Here is a 19053-nt window from a genome sequence, read left to right on the forward strand (position 1 = left end):
GGCCGTTCTAGGCTATATCCATCCATCAGTGCCAGGGTTAATGTTATTTTACTGTCCAGGAGCAGATGGCTAGGTCAGACTGGCTCATTTAGGGTCTCCATGGAGCTTGCTTTCAGCCTATCATAAATCTGAAGCGTACTTCGATGAGATCAACTCAAACCCTTCTGCCTGTCCTCTCTGTCATTCTGGTTTCTACAATCAGAAACCAGAATGAATCGCAACCTTTCTGATGAATATGAAACAATGTTGTGTGGCTGGACAGTGTTCTCATCTCACACCTGGCTTATTGGGAAGGGAGTACATATAGATGGAGTCATGAGTAGCAAGCCTGCAATTGCATTGCAGTTGCCTGGGGTTATTCTTGAGCTTGGAGAGACCTCTAGTGGTTGTACATATTTTATAAGAGCCTATGGCTAAAAAGACATACTGCAACACAACTGAATTCATACACAGATACCTGAGATAACTTCATTTGCATGTTGGCAAAGACATGCAGGAAGCCCACCACTGCATCCCACAGCCTGCTGTGAGCCAGACTCTGCTGGTTACCAATACATGGACCCTGGAGCAGACAAAGCATAGTGTAGATACAGAGAAGGGCAAATAACAAACAATATTTAAACAAGGATGTTCATATCATTCATATGACTGAAATTACAACTGGTTCTTATTTAGATGCAGTGTGTTGTGGTACCTGTATATACTCAGTTAAAGAGTTGAAGATCTGCTTGGCCACTGCTAGTGCTTTAGAGAAGTTCCTCTGACCAGCCTCATCCATGATGTCCTTACCAGAGTAGTACCAGTAGAAATCACTGATGGATTCCTGACAGACAAAAGGTAAATATATGCACCACATGAAAGAGGGTCAAAGAGTAAAACTTGTCTGAACAGCAGAATGAATCTGTTCTAAAAGCTGTCTGTCTGTGATGATACTGTACCTGGAGTCTTAGCAGGTAGTCTACAGTGCTAATGATGATGTTGACCGTAGTAGTGTTCCCTGTCTGAGTCCTCAGGAAGTTCTGAAAATCTATTAATGTAGACAGACAGACAATGATTAATGGCAGAGATCCAAGGGAATTCACATTGAGAGGTTGTACAATAACGGAGTTAAAGACGTGCAGCTTAAGTTAATTTGTTCCTTATTTTGTGAATGGAATAGAGATGTCCACTTACCATTGTTATGGCCTTCACAGAGAAGTTGCAGAAACCTAAAAAGATCCTTAGTGAACTCATCATTCTGCAGTACCTTGGAACCTAGGGACAGGAAATGAGATTGACGACTGTCCCTTTCAGAGACTCAGCATTTCACATTTATTAAATATCAGTACAGGCACCAGGACTTGCATTGCTTTCACTGCATCATAAAGGTGCTCTCTACTCCTCAAGCAGCATAAAACTATATGCACTGTATTTGGTGCTCAGAGCACACACACACACACACACATCATACAGTGCATCATTTCAAAAATGAAAACAAGATTATTGATAACAGGAATAAAACTGAGCTTTGTTGTTTAACATCAGCAAAGCTTTGTTGTTTCTTACAAACAAAGCTTTGGGAAATTAAATTTTTTTCACACGCTTGTTAGTATCATCAACATTAAGAAACATACAAGATCCCACACAAAGAACAAGCACTAACTTCTTATACAAAGAGAGGGGGAGACATTTGAGTCAGTTCGGGGTAGCTGACCATGTATTGGTATCTGTCCAGATGTCATAGGAGCATGCATCTTTCAGTGCAGAGCACTAATAGAGTTATATCGCATTCAAGACAAGGGAGGGAGAAGAGGGGAAGGGTTGAGAGGGAATGGGGGCAGGAAGGAGCAGGACGAAGAGCAATCAGAATGGCGGCATTAAGTAAAATGAGTAGAATCTAAACCATGTATTTACCCCGCTCACTCACGTTGACTGCGACCGATGAGTTAAAAACATGATCAGAAGAAACAAACAAACAAAAAAAGCAGACATAAGCAAAGGAGAAGACATTGAGATTCAATCAGAAGAAGTAGGAACAGGACATACTGTTAGGTCTATAGAGATATCTCTACATATTGACATTACTTTGTGACATTGACATGCGGTCACTATTAACAGTACTAAGTATTCAGTCTGCTCGCTGGGCAGGTATTTACTGTAGACTGCAGGTACTGTAAGAAAAAGTACAGGACTAACAGTCACCATCACTTATGCCTGGGCTTATGAGGTGAAAATGAGTATGCATGAGAAAAAGGTATCTATATACTGTATGCACCCCATCAGATCTAATAAAGACCAGAACATGTAGATTTTCATGTGGATGTGACTGTTTTTAGTGACAGATAGGGCCTAGACAGGACTGAGACATACAGTAGCACAGGTTCACCTGCATGATAAACATACACAGACAATGATGACATACAACATGACACACACGAGACACACATGACATGGAGATGAGCTTGTCCATCAACAAATTAAAGAGCAAATGTGTCGTCAAGCTAATGCTGCACCATGTGTCTTTCGGCCAATTATGGCCTCACTCAATGCCAGAACCAGCATGGGCCAATCATTAGTCAAAAGAGACATCATGTCACAGCAAGATGTCCTATAGTTGAGGTAAGGTAAACAAGAGTGCTGTGGTTATGGCGATGTGACATAGATTGATTAAAAAAATCTTCGTGCTGCTGTGGAAGAAAGTCCTTACACTACAGAAGTCAAACTCTATACACTATATCTCTATTTCATTTTCAATTTGGAACAATCTGTAATCACAAAAGTTTATGGTTTAGTAAGTAGAAACAACACTAAGTGTAATGGACAGGTTTCTTGTATCTAAACTACGATTTGCCTATTTTGCCCTTAACAAAGAATACAAACTGAATAGATATTAATCACACTTTGGTAAGGATGGCAACAACCTAAAAATCCAATTATTATGGGCTGCAACTATATATAATGTTTTTTTCTATACCACATTATAGTCACCAATGTATTTCTCTATTTATATCAATATATTTGAAGGCATCCCAAGAGTATACTGACTGATCACTGTTGACCTGAAAGAGATATCCAGCCTGAAATAGACAGTTTACCAGTTTACCCCCCCAACTTACTTGATCCTTCCTCAGTGACCATCCCCAGACCCTCTGCTTTGTTTTGCCTCTCAAAAGCATTCAAGTCCAGGACACTGACACGGATGAAAGAGAAACATACATATTTACATACATGTTTCTGTTCTGTTGCTGCAGTTTAGAAATAAGGAAGCAAAGTCTTGTTTATGTTGAACAGCCGGTTATGACTCCCTTACCTGCAGGACAGCATCAGTCCAGATAAACTTTTGAAAAAGCCAGCATCCCTTTTCTCTTTCAGATAGTCCAGCATTTTCTGCATGAAGGTAAAAGTACAGTAAACAGTGGAACTCTATCTGTAAATATACAAACTCTATTCTGCGGGAAGAGAGCTGTGTACCTGCTGCACCAGTATGTTTCCCCCGTTGAGAATGGAGATGCCCAGTTTGAGGGTGAAAGTCACCATAGCACCAAGTCGACCTGAAGACCACAAATCATACACCGTGATTTACACCCCAAGCTCGACTGCAGGAAGGCACATAGCAAAGTGTGTGTTCCTCTACCTTTGCTTGCACTGATCATCTGGAGCACCATCTCTGCGGCCCCTCGGTCATGTAGCCGGGCCTGCTGGTACAGTGTCTTCTGTTTCTCCATTTCCTTTTCCTGTAGAGTGACATCATGTGCACAGATGTTATATATGATTCAAAAACAAAGCGAAAGGGCAGAACAGTATTTCCAAGACATCACTGGCACCTCAAATGTTTTTTCTTTCCCCTCTTCATCTTCTTCTTCACCTTCGGCACAACTCTGAGACAAAAAAAAAAAAAAAAAAAAAATCAATGCAAAAAAACCCTTACATTTCAGCTTACATTTCAATATCAGCAATTAGAAGAAATAAAAGTTAAATACCTTTGCCATCATATCTGCATATGCAATATACAAGGGATCCTCTTCCAAAGAGCTGTGTAGACAGGGAAGACAAATATCTGGTGGTTACATCTTGCTGTGTGTGGCACACATACAGACAAACTCCAAAGTAAGCACTTAAGGGTAATCGTATTTTCATCCCCATGCAATCCACCTTAACAGCAAGACTACAGAGACAAAACTGCTTGCGAGTCTCTCTCAGTGTCGAAAAAATACGGCAATGATTTCGTTTAATGCAGCCATTTATTACCTGAGGGGCAGGCCAAAAATATTACCCAGCACAGATGGAGTGAACTCTTGATGCCAGGTGGCCAGGTGTGAAGAGAGAAAAGTGTGTACTTACCTGCACTCAGTCAGAGCATTGTGGCTGAAATGCAGGATGAGCTGGTGAAGAGGGTCTGGCTGCTGGTCGACCTCTTCCTCTTCCTCCTCCTCCACCTTGGGCTGTGTTTTCTGGACAGAGACACAAATGTTAGTGCACATAATCGTGGAGACAATCATCTTTCAAGACAGGCCGTGCAACTTCACTAACAGAGAATATGCTAGATCTGTGAAATAAGCACCATAAGACTTTGCATAAAGTGTAGCTACACTAATTTTCAATTGTTTCTTCACTATGTGTCACTTACCTGCAGGGGTTGTATCAGAATAGGACAGCAGTAAGATATAAGACTGTTATACATAGCATGCAGGCAATAAACCAATACCACAGGCACATCTATGCATATACACACACGTGCACACACACATGCACACACACACACACACTCACACACACACACACACACACCGCAAGCCAGACAACAGAGTGTCAAGGTATGTGCTTAACAAGGTTATAGAGTGAAGGATGAAGTTAAGCATGATTCTCCATGAGCCCAGTTAACACTTTGTCATCGTCTACCACTTAATCCCAGAGAAGAGACCATGCATGACGCCTTCTACTCTATTGCAAATCAGAAGAAAGAATTTGTTGTTTCAGCCGTTGTTAATCGACCTCTATTGTGGTTTCTCACGGGCAATAAAATGATTAATGTTTTTGAGGAATTGATGCAAAGTTGTAAAGAAAGCTGCTATGTGTTGTGCACTGTATTTCTTCTGCTTTCAGAACAACAAATTCCTCAAAATGTCATGGCACTGCAAACTTAGGAAAATTTAGGAAAGACACGACAGCTTCCTTAAATTTCATCGGTAAGATGAAGCATCACTGCCGGATGCTCTCTTACCCCCGCTGGATTGGGAACAGCTTTAGGACTACAGAGCTGGCACTGACATCAGCGGTGATGCCAGGCTTGCCAAAAGATGGGTGTACTGTTGGCACATGGGCAACATTATATGGATGATTGACTGTGCGCCAGCGGCACTTGGTGAGCATCGTGCTGTCAAGGCACTTGTGGCAATGGCACAACAGTAAGAGAGAGAGTCGGGGTCACACCTGACCAAAGGCACATAGGTACCCACAGTACATGAGGGTGCCATGGGATGAGATAAGTACTTACTGCAAGGTCCTGCACTAGCTTCTCCTCAAAAGAGTACTCTTCTGTCTCTATCCAAATTCTCTGATAGGCCAGGAGGAAGAGGTTAATAGAGCGATGCCTGGGGAGGGGCGAGAGGAGATTAGCCTGGGTTAGACAGGAGCGGAGTGGATCCAGAGTTAATACTGGTTAGTAGAGGGCACTAGCATATCCAACTGGCCACCTCAGAGCAGTGTTTCTCAAATGGAGGTATGCTGGAGTACTGCAGGGGGTGCTGGAAATTTCTAAAAATCTGGTTATAGACAACTCTAAAATATTCCTACATTAATAAAACTGGTTAACTTTGGATTAGCTATGTCTGTCTATGCCACATATTTTCAATACAACCTTATAAATAAGTATACTGTGTGCAAAAGAGAGAGGTTTCAATTTTGAAAAACAAATAAAAATAGTAAAATGGTTGAAATGTATATATATATATATATATATATATATATATATATATATATATAATTTTTTTTTTTTTTTCATTTTTCCTATTATTGTTGTTCTTACTGCCGATTATTTTTGGTTTTCATTAATTTCTCCATGAAATGAAAATGAACTTTCAGGGATTTCAAACTTTCTTCACACCAGTATTCCATCACTGTAATAAAGTCGTCCACATTAGTTTTTCTAAAAATGGCAGCACTGTTGTGTTTTGACGGTTTTTAAATTGGGCAGAGTGAAACAGTCCCTCCACTGGAAAGTAGTTGCCACGGGAATGTTTTCTTTCCAGAGGCAATTATCAGTTCCTTTAATTAGCAGTCCATGAATGCCAACAACTTTGTTAAATGGAGAAGCAGAACACTACAAGGTGGGTGTTTCAACCAAAAATTTAATTTGACAATAAAATGTGATCATGTGCAATGAAATTTTTAGAACCCCCACATGATTTGCAACATGGTTTGTTGCAATGTAAAATGTGGGTAAAATGGACCAAACATTAAAAATCACTTGGCCCTTTAAATAATGGGATTTATCTCAAATGTGTTTTCTCTTTCTGCATGGTGGATTTATGATCCCATGGCATATGAAAGACTTCTGACATGATGAATTCTGACTCTGAACAGAAACATGTTATTTACTTTCATTTTCTTTTACTTTCCTTGCCAAAATGCTTTTTGGAAGTGAGGGGAGTACTTGGTTGAAAAAGTTTCTTACAGGGGGGTACGCTACGAAACAACGGTTTGAGAACCACTGCCTTAGAGGGAACTGTTGTAATAACAATGCGTTGTGTGCAGCTTGTTGGTGTGCTGTACAGATGGACCAGTGGAAAGACCAGCGTGAACCCTTTTTGAGATTGGGAGTTAAGTAGCACAAACCGTGGCTGGAGGAGGACGAAGGGGCGGGGGAGTTAAGAAAGGAGTGGGAGGTCAGAGCAATGTTGGGTAAGTGTTACATTACCGTCAGCATGGAGAGCAGACTGTCATAGTCTGTGTTCTCATGCATTATCTCCAGCCAAATTTGTCGGTAGGCATTCAGGAAGTAATTATTATTTTTGTGCCTGAGGGGATGAGGTACAATACAGTGTGACATTCAGGAGAGAGAGAGAGAACATAAAGGCTAAATAGAGACAAAAACGAATAAAACAGGGCACAAGGTGGTTTTCAAACTCCTAACATAATCAACTAAATTTGAATGTGCTAGAATGAGGGAGTGTCAATATAAGCCGGGAGAAAAATGTATTAGCCATTCCACAAACTGAGTGAAAGTCATCGTCCAATTGCTCCAGACAAAAATCAATAACACCTGACACACTGTGCTTATTAATAATCCTTGTATCATAAATACTGTCTCACCACCTTCCACACGACTGACAACAATTCCAGCCGTGAATGAATGAGTCATGCTGTCAGGCAAGCAGGCGCGTCTGAGCACATATTAAAGATGGCCACCCCCAGGTTGGGCCTTATAATTGTTTTCCTCCCTACCGTTGCTCTCCGCCTGACTTCCTGTGATTGAGTTACAGAGCAGCGGGGCATGAAATTGCTAGTGTCCTTTTTTTTTCTATTCCTTGATAACAGCTGCGGGCCCGACATTTGTCCTACAGACTGAGGGAGGGAGGCTGAGCGTTAATGCAGGGTCAGAACCTGGGAGAAGAGGAATGAGAGTCGTGAGCCAGAGCGAAGGAGGGAGAGTGCGGCGCCTTTTGGCTGGCAAGCACAGAGGTGATGCTACAGTACATGCTACACAGTCTCCCATCTGCTAGAACTACTGTACCAGGGGCAGCTTTGGGAACTTTGTGCTAATGCAGTGCCATCTTTTGACTGAAGTTTCAAGTTTAAGGTTATTTCAAGCCCAAAATCACTGTTTAGAGTCTCAACGGGCTTTGCGGGCCCACAAGTTTACAGCAAACAAAACAGCATGACGCCCCCTGATTTAATCCTCATAACAGGCAAGAAAAAAAAAAACAAATAACTCCACAGAATTGATCTGATTAAGGCTGGTCAGTGTAGGGACGTGATTTGAGAACCAAAGGACGAAGCACTACATGTGTATAATACACAGTAATACCTGGGCAGATTATAGAGGGGAGCCATACGGAAACAGGCTACAACTGCTCGTTTCCTCTGCTTGGACAGAAGCTTCTGCCACACACACTTCTTGGATCTCAGTGGTTGCTCCACCTACCATAAATAGAGGAATTCCATTATTAAGACAGTACACATTCACAATTCAGGTGTTTAGCTGCAACTCAAATTACAGTTAAGACAAAATACAAAACCCGTAGTCCAATCTATCCACTGCACCAAATCTGTGTGATTTTGTGAGGTTTCCACTCTCCAGTCAATCTTCTCTGTTTCCTGGTATGATGGATATTATTTTGTGGAGCACAAACCATTGAAAATGTAGGTGTCCAAAACGCAACAGCAACAGCTCTTTCCAAAAACAATGACCTGCAGGGTCCACAGTACTCGGAGGTGAAGAGTTTTTTTTTATTTGAAGGCAGATAGATCTAGTTCTCTCCATTTCATCCTTCATCCCCATGGTACTGAGATCACAGCAGCCTGGAAACCTCACCAAATCGCACAGATATGACCTGGATGGATAGACTGGACAAGGGGTAAATGGGAAAATATCTCTTTTTTGTATATTTAAGTGAACTGTTCCTTTAAGAAAATTATAATTGCGCATCATTGCATCATTAAATCACAGTCCAAAAGGTGTTGTATGTGTAATGCATGATTGCTCAAAAACCAGTGACCAGTGTTTCAGACCTGCTCCAGGTTGAAGACGGCAGCGGAAATTCTCTGGATTCGTTCCACGGCCTTCTCGGGGTCTGGAGGCCCCTCGTTCTTCATCACTATGTCTCTGTACAGGTTCAGCTGCCACCTTACCGCAGGATCCTCTGACTGAGAGTGTGTTTCAGCAAAGGATGTCAAATACAGACGCATACAGGGCAGAGAAGCTCATAATCATTTGCAACCATGCATGAACTTTATCTTGACTGCTCACCTTTTCCTGAAGGTGCAGATTCTGCCGAATATGGTCTTTGACCTCATCATCTGTGTCTTTCTGTTGAAGAAGATGAAGAAAAAAATGAAACACCAACTTGTTATAACCCTCAGGTGTTACACAAATGCTTTTTTAAAATCAATTTAAAGGTGCATTGCCAGAGGTTAATTGAAGGATCCTTTACACTCAATTGACAAAAATGTGGAATAACCATATAATCCATCAGTGACTCAGTCCGATGATGAGAACCATGTAGACTTAAGCATAAAATTGCCAGCTTATTCCACTTTTTTGGGAGTTGTGTCTAAAGGGTCCTTACTTCTAATGATTCAATTTTCCATCATTCATCTTTAAGATTTTTAAATATCTCTAAAATATAGATGATCCCTTATGTAGAAGTGTAATAATTTTATCATCCAGTGACTTTAGTGGCCTATTATTTTTAAGTAGTACCATGGTCCGTTTTAGCTTTGTGCTATCACTGACTTTCTAAGCGTGGGTATTGCTTTTTGTTGGTAATAAATATATCATTTTGAGATTTAAGCAACAGTTAACAGTGTCTATTTTAATAGGTGAGTCCTTGTTTTGGCTATGGCCCCATACACACAATACCAAATGTGTGGTTAGTGCATGGTCATGTAAAGACTGGCTGTTGAGTCTCACCAGGGCATAGCGAGTCTTGGCCAGGGAGATGAGCTCCTGGTCCCCCGGGGTGCACATGTTGAGGCCGATGGGCAGCATCTTCTTCAGGGCCGCCACGATGAGTGAGGTCTGGATGGAGTAGAACTCACCACGCCTCTTCTTGTGCTTCCTCTCCTGGTCTTGCCCTCCAGACTGAAAACAAAATGACATTTACCTCACCCAGGCATGGAACGCTAAAGAAACGTGCTATGAGAAGACCAGCCTCAAAAGAGGTTGGTCTTTTGAGGTAATGTATCTGAAAGCAAATGCATCTCTCCATTTTTAACTCTGATTAATGTTGCGCCAAAGCACTTCCTTTCAGTCTTTAGAATGACAACTTTAACTTGAGAAAATTATTTTACAGGAACTTATTTCACAGTGAGAGCACTCATGTCTGCATAAAAGCCCAAGGGAACTGAGGCATTTATTTCTCAACACCGGCAGAATCTGTGGCCAGGCGCAAATCTGCACTGCTGAAGCATGTTAGAAGTTTCAGACCTCAGCTGAAAAGCAGTTTGCCTCAATTAGTATAGTAAGATGTTACCAGTGAGGGAAAACTGCACTCTGGAGGCAAACTGGAGCATCTAGCTAAGGGAAAGTGCTCATTTATAGCATTTACGCACACACACACACATGTGCACACACACACACACACACACACACACACACACTAATAGAAACATAAATAGCTTGAGGCAGCTTTTGGCCAAACACACCAGTGTACCACAATCCATCACCTGCGAACACACCAGTGACATGTGATCACATGATGTGCTACAGCGAGGCTGAATTTCATTAGTCGAGATGAGACGTGTTCCGCCCATGAGGCGATGAGGAATGACCAGAGGTATGATGTCAGACGTGATGATGAATGCAGCAAAGGCCACCAAAGATCAGATGACATCATATGTGATAACATATAGAGCACAGCGGCGCAGGCTATTGGCTGTTCTGCCCTAGTGACAGGAGCATATAAGCCAATAAGCTGGCAGGTTAACAGCTCATGCACTGCAACACTCTACCTTCTCCTTAAGGGACTGTATGAGGAAGACAAAGGCAGATACACAGGATGAGAGGACAATTACATGTAGGGACACAGTCTTAATGTGGACATGCACTGTAAAGACAATCATTTGCTTGTCTTTTAACAAATCAACAACAAAAAAAATGACAAAAATAATAAAACAACAACAAATACATTCTGACCCTTGCAGTGCTGGCAAGGGACATGAGGACATGGAGGAATGTTGTGATTATTTGGTGTTTTGTCCATTGGGGGATGGATGTTTTTTGTCCTCCACTGTCACACACATGCATGCATAAACACATTTATAATATGCACGTGGGCACACACACACACACTCACTGTCACATACAAGCACAGACACAAACATAGTCACCGGAGAACTTGGAGGGACATTACCATCGTCAGTCATATTGCCTTCACACATGATTGAGGCAGGGTTATCCTGTTGCCTGAGACATTTACTGGAAAACTCCAGAATTGGGAAATAAAGCTCACAGCGGTGGGACTTCTGTGAAGTAGCGACCACCTTTTAAACTTACCTTAGCCATCTTTGTTTTGCTATCTCCAGTCAAGAAGGAAAGGTTGTTGATTTCATTCTGGACCACAAAGTTCTGTTCCTCCCTTTTGAAGTTCTAAAGGGACAGAAACAACAAATGAAAACCGCTATACGCAATATCAGCGGCGTAATTAATCATGGCCTCCTGCTATTCTGAATCTGTAGTGCATGAATGTAGGAGGAGAGAACCTACATGTGATTTGCACCAGAGTATAAATATCTCTGCCACCATCCTGAAGAGCTCATTGGAGTCAGCATCTGGTTCTTTCAGCCACCTGGACCTGCAATGGATGAACAAGCAGTCATAACGTTTCATGTTACAGCTTTCATTAAAAGTCATATACACAAAAGGAACTAAATATTCTAATATTGTCATCTCATCCTTTAAAACAGCTCCACTATCCAGTAGTCACTGAGCAGACCTGTTGTTGTCCACGTAGCGGATCAGCATGGGGTAAAAGGCATAAAGGTCCCGGCACAGCACAGCGAACTCATCCAGGATGAGCAGCTCGGCCTCCTGGGTGTCTCCCTTGCTGTCGGCCTTCAGCAGCTCCTCCTCAAGCACCACCTTCACCGTCTTCTTCTTCAGCTTCTCCAGAGTGGGCAGGAAGTGGCTCTTCAGCAGGTCCGCGCGGGCCTTGCTGATGATGGGCTGCACGTACACTGCATGCACACAGTGAGATACAGATGAAGAAATGTTGGTTACAACTGCACAATTTTGGTTTTGTTTTAATGCTGTCTGGTAACGAATAGTAATTTCACACCAGCTAATATATGGCAAACTGGATATCTGGAATGGATCCTCATAAGGTTAAGGGAAAGCTAGATTCAGGGGAGGCTTTGCTCAAACATGTTTTGAGGAAGTCTGTGTCTTTAATTCATAAACTGATTTTATTGTGCTGCACTTCAGTAGCCTACAGGTATAGGGCTTTGATTTTTGGGCTAGTTACAAAATCTAAATAATCCCCTCTTAAAAACATTGCGACAGTGACCCATGCCCACCTGCGATCCTCTTCATCCAGGACGCCTCGTCGATGCCGAGGTTGCTGTTGAGGATCTTGAGGATGTTGCCGAGGATGACGCTGAGGTGCTCTGAGGTGACCGTGGTGCAGCACACATTGCCCCCACTGCTCGGCTGGTTCTCAGGTCCTCTCTCCCACCAGTAGGACAGATAGTTGCACAGCATGGGCAGCACCACCTCAATAACGTGCGGCATTTCGGTGTAGCGCGCCCCGGACTCGGCCATGTCGTTGATGTCCTTCATCAGGCCGTCCAGCCGCGGCATCTCGGGACACATCTCCTCCACCGAGTCTGGCATGCCGAGGACTGAGAAGACCACAGAGGACTCGTGTTTAGACAGTCCTTACACACATAAAAGTATCACAAGTGTGTCACAGAACACAGATATCTCAAAATAATTAAACTCAAACAGACCCAAAAAGATAGCGGTTCAGTGTACCTTCTACAGAGCTCAAACATATGTGCATAAATGTATGACTCACTGGCTCGTTCGCGGGCCGTCTTGGTATTGAAAACAGAGCAGGGGTTGTACATGTTGAGCAGCGGCTCCAGGAAGGCCACAGGCATCGCCCCGGCCAGGGTGGCCAGACACTCCCCAAGAGCAGGCAGCTGTCTGGGTGACACACGAGAGACAGAGTGGTGACGGCTGCATTGAATGTCAATGGATTTCTTTACTGAAGCTTGGATCCACTGACACAGCGGTAAGCTAGGATACCTTTCTACATAGATGTTTTTCCCAGTTCCCAGTGCATAGAGGCTGGTCAGGATTCGATAGCAGGACACTTGGACATCATCCACTGAGAGACAAAAAGAAAAATGAGGCTTCTGAGCTGCCTAATGTACTGCCATAATGATATTAAACACAACCACTTATGTTAATGATGCCATCAATTAAATGAATTAATGTATTATTTAGCAAACACTTAGACATACTTGTATTATTGATATGAACTATACTTCTTAAAGCATTAGGGAGTTGGAATAGTTTAGCAGTTTTTCCTCACTGATATGCAAATCTGTGCCACAAAGTGGTTGAAAAGCTAGTCAGAGTTTCTCATCTACAGGGAGAAAATGTGGTGTCAGTATTAAGTTTCTGTTCTGTATTGTCCTAGAGCTTTTGTCTACACACAGACGGAGATAGAGACAGGAGATAAAAAGAATCTAATACACTGCATCACAATGCGCTGTAACTCGGCACTTCAACCCATCACACTTTGCGTGTTTCATCATCGCTTTGCTGTCGAGACTCACAAAGCAGGTCGACTCCAAAGTTGTGCTGAGTGATGTGTTCAAACAGAGCGGTTAGGATAGGCAGCAGCGCTACGGTGGTGTAGTTGATGTTCTGCGACACCCCTTTCATCTGGGAACGGGAGTGAGTGAATTTCCCGAGCTTCAGGTTCTCAAAGGTCTTCTCCAAGTCCTCTGCGGCGTTCTCGAAGAACGTCCTCAGGCCCGCCTTCACCAGGTCGGAGCCTGACTTCATCACCGTCCTGTTGGAACACAAATGGGTGATTTATGATTGAAAGCAACAGGCAGGGCTATAATAATAAACCATAAGGCAGACAGATAGATGTATTTGACACTCATGAAATACATATAATATGGAAAGATGCCAAGCCTGACAAGACCAACATGTGCAAACACAATATCCATCCAATCACTCAACAGAAATATCACAATATAACGTCAACTCTGACTTAATTTGTGCTGGTACACCAAGGACAACACTGTTTACCCACAGTAGGACACACTCCCATATGCATTTCCTTCCACCCACACAGTCCTTAAAGACTTAGGTCATGAAATTTGAGCTATGAGCCTCCCCTTGACCTCCACATCCTCCTCTGCAATGCTGAAACATAAATGATTTATTCACTGACTTATGTAGATATTTAGTTCCAAGGTGAGTTTGCCAATACTGGTGCTTATAAATATGACCCTGACTAATAGCATGATGCATTAGCATGATTGGTTTATCTGTTTTCTGCAAGGTATTTCAAAATTCATAATATTGCTAAATGAATTACACATTGTTAAGCCTTGATGGAGCCTGTGGGAAGGGGAAATGAAAGGCAGCGCCTGTGGGCATCAACTGTAGCTCCTCAGCAACAAGGCTTCAATATATTGCTATTTCAGCCTCATTATGTGGGAGCTACATTAGCAAACAGCACACTGTCTCTAAAGAACATTAAAAGCTTTGGGCAGCATATAGTGCATGGAGTTTGTTTTTTATTTAAATGCCAGGGGCTGCTCTTCGTTAATGTCAATGCCTCCCAGAAGACAGCAGAATAATAACAATGCTTATAAGACAATGGTCATGACAAATATGCTTCTCTTGAGGGTGCCAAAGAGGTTAGACTCAGAGTCATACAGTAACATTTCTGCTGATGTAAAGTTTTAATTGGCCTCTCAAACAACATCTTTTACCTGAACATCTGTTAATTGAAACGGTGACTTTAGGTAAGAGTTCTTAAAGTTTGCATTGGGAGGAAAACAAAGGCGAAGAGATGCCAAGTTCCCTGTAAGTTTGACATGTTGACAGACTGGTACCAACCTGGTGTCCAGGGTGTGTGCCAAGATATGCAGACAGCTCACCATAGTGGTGGAATCACTCCCTACAAGACAGCACATACACACGCCATCAGCTTAGTGCCACAGAAACAGAAACACCAGCAATAACAGACCTGCACCTCAATACAAAATCAAGTGCATTTTGACATGCACTCACAGCAACAAACAAAAAAAAGTTATGTTAAAAAAAAACAATCACTATAAAATGAGTCACAATATAAAATGATGATGAAGAAGAAGAAGAAGAAGAAGAAGAAGAAGACTGTATTATACAACGTCTCTCTACAGTATCAGTAATACATATATACATATATAGAGAGAGAGATAATGATGTTTTCCACTGCATTCCAAAATGTTCAACAGAGAATCAAAAAGATGTGAGCAAAAAACAGAAAAACATAACAGCTGATCCAATATCAAACTCAAAGTCTCAAGATCTTAATGAGGCTCATGTCATCATTGCAGTGGCAGCGCTCCAGCCACTGGGGGCTCAAGAGCTTCCTGCAGTTTTGCATCTGAATGTTCCAGTATTAGAGTATCTCCATAATATCTTACACAGGCAGCATTTTGGCTTGTTGTGCACTCAAACCGTATTTTTAAGAGCAATGCAGCACTGAAGAAGAGATGCCTATTCATCACAGTGTGAGAAAGACTGCGCAAGCCAAAGTCACTCAACAGAAACAGCTTGGGACAGACTGGTGAATGAATGAGCTCTCTCTCTCTCTCTCTCTCTCTCTCTCCTCTCTCTTTCTCATACACACATACGTAGAAACACACACACACACACACACACACATACACACACACACACACATACTGCTGTCCAGTGAGGAGTAATCAGCTTACCAAAGAGGGAAATCCTATGTCTGACAAGAGCTGCCAATTTACAGAACAGGCTAGAAGTGTGAAAGAAAGAAAAGGGAAAAGAAAGGGGATGAATGAATCACAATCAGTAGATACAAGGACAGAAGATGGGGAAAACGGTTCAGACATACATAGCAATTTAGCAGCCTTTTCTACAACTTAAACTCAGTCTGGACACTGATCATGAGATAAAACCATTCATTGCGACAAATGGTATTACAGTTCAATTTGGGGCTGTGGCTCTGCTCCCAAGATGGTCAAAGAATGAATCTATTCAAGCATGACACAGATTTATTATAAAGATACAAAGCAAAGTAAATATGAATTCCTGAGTGCACGGGAAGTTAAGAGGGAGCTGGAGAGAGTTACAGCTGAGAAAGCATAGAAATGCAGTGTAGCACTATAAGCATGTGAGTTATAGCCAAAGAGTACGGTGTATGACCGGCAGAGGAAGGGAGACTTTCTGGTAGGTGGAACAGCGGTATCTGTTTAGTTAACAAGACTAGTTAGAAGTGTTTTGTTTTGGGGTTTTTTTTGCGGGTAAACAGTCTGTGTGGGGAGCGAAAAAGGAAGAACGAATTTGCAGAAAATTTGTCTGGACCTAAAATACCTACAACAAGTAGCAATGTTTGTGTATTGTGTGGGGAAACATTCAACTTTTGTAATTAAATGAAAAAGGAAAGAAAACGGAAAGGGAAAGGGAAAGGGAAACAGAAGTGAGCAGCCAGCAGCTACACTGGATGTTTCCACTTCCTGGTAAAGCAACAGCATTTAACCCTGTACTAGATTAATTCTCTACAGCCTTTCCCTAAAGCTAGTCATAACCAAGTAATACCTAGCCATAACCATAACCACAACCCTTATCTCAACCTAACCCTACCCCTAACTAATAAGACAAAATGAACACTCAAAATCTAAAAAATTGCATCAATGTACTAAGAAACGTAAATTACACTGCCAGAAGCTCTCTCCAAGAGGCTTAATCGTCATCAGATAGTTGCTGGGTTCCGAAATTCCCCAACACAGCTGCATTTTAATAATTAAATTCTTTTTTATTAAAATGATGCAGAATTACAACTCCATCATTCCTTGTGCCAAGTGCGTCATACTGCATTTTATGTCCAGAACACTGTGCAAAAAGCAAAAATGGCAGCTGAACTGTGGTGATCAACAAAAATACTGCTGTGTATTACTTAATAAAGCATAAATAAAGATTATTATAAAGTGCTGGCTGTAATTTCATAGATACATCTGACTTGGCATCTTCTGTAGCTATAACTAGGTTAGTATGATTTATAGGTCCGCTGATGTTATTCAAATGAAGGTTTGCTGTTATTCATTCACTTATTTTATTAAGTGAATGCTTCTGCTTTATTGTGAAGCTAGCATTTGAGGAGCAGCCAGACAGTCTCCAGTGACTATCCTATAACTACACCATCTCTGTTTAATTGTAGGCATAAGAACATGGGATGTTGTTCAACTAGGACGATTCTATATGTGTTCCTCAGAGCCCTTACAACTGTCTCTGAAGACTGTGTGTGTGTGTGTTTGTATGTTCTGCAACATGCTAAAAATAGTGCTGCATTTCTGTACAATAGGTCTCTATTTTAGTACAAAAACTGTCGGGGGGCTGTGTTTAGTCCCAGCTGATTCCCGTACAGACCACCTAGTGGAAGCAAATAAGGTCACAGTCGTGTGTGTTTTGTGCACACATTGCCATGCCCTGCAAAGATCCTTGAAGTTTTGGTAATGAATCAGACTGCGTTAATGTCATAGCGCGTGTACCTGGAGACCATCTCCTTCTCCTTGTTGGAGGCATAGCCACAGCTGCTCAGGTTTTTATTGGGCGAGGACAGGAAGTACAGAGAGTGATTTTTGAAGTACTGGTCGATGAGAGGGAGAAGGACCTGAGGGAGAACAACAATGACTGTGAGATCAAATCAGGTCTACAGGAATAAGTAATTTACAGCACTCGTTTTTATATCACACACTTACTTTGGCAAAAAACTTGATTTCCTGCTCATGAGGTGACCTGTCTGTTTTTCCACTGGCAGCCATAGCCTCTGGATTGAGAAGAAAATGAAAAAAAAAAACATTATGAAGTGAACAAATAATATGAAATATGAAATGAAACATGAAAACAAAGACTTAATAGTAAGTACCAGGAGTAACTGTCTCCTCTAGTTATGTCTCATGCATTATGATCTTACCCAGGTGGGCGATGAACTCCTGGGCTGAGTCAACATACTTGAGCAGCTTCTTGAGGAACTTATAGGCAAATCGCTTCTCCATGGAAGAGGAGTCCTGCTCCATGTCCTTCAGACCTCTGCAACATGGTAAAATGTAAGATTTCAATCAATAATTTGACAGCACTAATGACAGATTTCTTTTACATAGTTTTTGTTCAAAGTGCACCTCCGCTCCAAACTGTGTTCTTCTTATGTCTAAGTCCCTTACAATGTCTGACTTTGATTATGCTGATTGAGTCATAAATCTGACAGCCAATCCTGTCAATTGACTGACTGCAGCAGCTTCACCAGTTGTAGAGCTGGACTGCTGATCAAGACCAACTAGGAAATGGCTTGAAATGGCTGCTTGACACAACACTAGTGTAACTAAGACATCTGCTGAAAAACATTTTTTTCGTGGTTAGATTATGAAATATGGTGCAATATTCATGGCTGTCGCAGGACGGGAACCGAGCTCCGATCACAAGCCAGCGTGTGAGCAGGCAGGGGGTAGACGGGGACTATTTGCATATTCATAGATCTGCACATGTTTAATCAGGGCAAGGTTCAGCAATACATTTAAGGCACTAAGGGGATGCTTTTTCCTGGAAAAAAAAATCTAAATATGTAATAATGACGAAGAGAGATTTTTAGGGGCTTTTTATGAGCTTAATAAATGACTGGAGGGGCACTTTAAGGCTTACGTTTTGAGACTTGGGCTCATTGTATGAATATAAGATTAACACTAAAAACATCTGTGTGCCTGGTGTGAATAAAAACCAACACCAACTTTGGATTACTACAACTTTAACTAGATTTTCAACATGTGGTGGGCAGATAAGGGAACAGCAGAATCAGAAAGTGATGAGGTTTCCTGCAGATCAACAATGTGGTGATGCATTCAGACAGACATGCTGTGTGTGTTGACCTTGTGATGGCATAGCCATTGATCTGGAGGAAGCGAAACAGGTCTTGGGCCTTCTCTCGATCGCGGGCCTTCTCCTTAGCTGTCAGAGTGTCATAGGGCACCAAGAGCGGGTGCGTTCCCCCACCTGAAACAGCAGACAGCCCGGTGTTCAATCAGGCCCTATCAGCCATAGCTGTCTACTGAGTGTCTCAATTTGATGGCAGATGGTGTAATGGAGGAGCTGCACCGCTC

The 19053-nt window shown here is 42.1% G+C and overlaps 1 protein-coding gene across 1 annotated transcript in view; it reads right to left on the reverse strand.

Annotated features, from left to right (window-relative positions):
- The window catches only part of LOC115380742 (ryanodine receptor 3), a 115707-nt gene that overhangs the window by 10187 nt on the left and 86467 nt on the right, over positions 1-19053 (reverse strand). The window contains exons 58-87 of the mRNA XM_030081942.1: positions 18823-18946; positions 17877-17992; positions 17662-17729; positions 17452-17573; positions 15649-15698; positions 14786-14846; positions 13483-13721; positions 12947-13028; positions 12714-12844; positions 12214-12537; positions 11634-11874; positions 11405-11492; positions 11195-11287; positions 9611-9781; positions 8948-9007; positions 8710-8844; positions 8006-8118; positions 5474-5570; positions 4321-4430; positions 3960-4011; positions 3804-3857; positions 3614-3713; positions 3451-3530; positions 3290-3366; positions 3096-3169; positions 1894-1911; positions 1174-1254; positions 939-1027; positions 695-823; positions 458-562 (exon numbers count right to left, since the gene is read on the reverse strand). Of these exons, the coding sequence (XP_029937802.1) occupies positions 458-562; positions 695-823; positions 939-1027; positions 1174-1254; positions 1894-1911; positions 3096-3169; positions 3290-3366; positions 3451-3530; positions 3614-3713; positions 3804-3857; positions 3960-4011; positions 4321-4430; positions 5474-5570; positions 8006-8118; positions 8710-8844; positions 8948-9007; positions 9611-9781; positions 11195-11287; positions 11405-11492; positions 11634-11874; positions 12214-12537; positions 12714-12844; positions 12947-13028; positions 13483-13721; positions 14786-14846; positions 15649-15698; positions 17452-17573; positions 17662-17729; positions 17877-17992; positions 18823-18946 (3284 nt within the window). The remainder of the gene's footprint in view (positions 1-457; positions 563-694; positions 824-938; positions 1028-1173; positions 1255-1893; positions 1912-3095; positions 3170-3289; positions 3367-3450; positions 3531-3613; positions 3714-3803; positions 3858-3959; positions 4012-4320; positions 4431-5473; positions 5571-8005; positions 8119-8709; positions 8845-8947; positions 9008-9610; positions 9782-11194; positions 11288-11404; positions 11493-11633; positions 11875-12213; positions 12538-12713; positions 12845-12946; positions 13029-13482; positions 13722-14785; positions 14847-15648; positions 15699-17451; positions 17574-17661; positions 17730-17876; positions 17993-18822; positions 18947-19053) is intronic.

Source organism: Myripristis murdjan, chromosome 22 (genome assembly GCF_902150065.1).
Source record: "Myripristis murdjan chromosome 22, fMyrMur1.1, whole genome shotgun sequence".
NCBI classification, from domain to species: domain Eukaryota; kingdom Metazoa; phylum Chordata; class Actinopteri; order Holocentriformes; family Holocentridae; genus Myripristis; species Myripristis murdjan.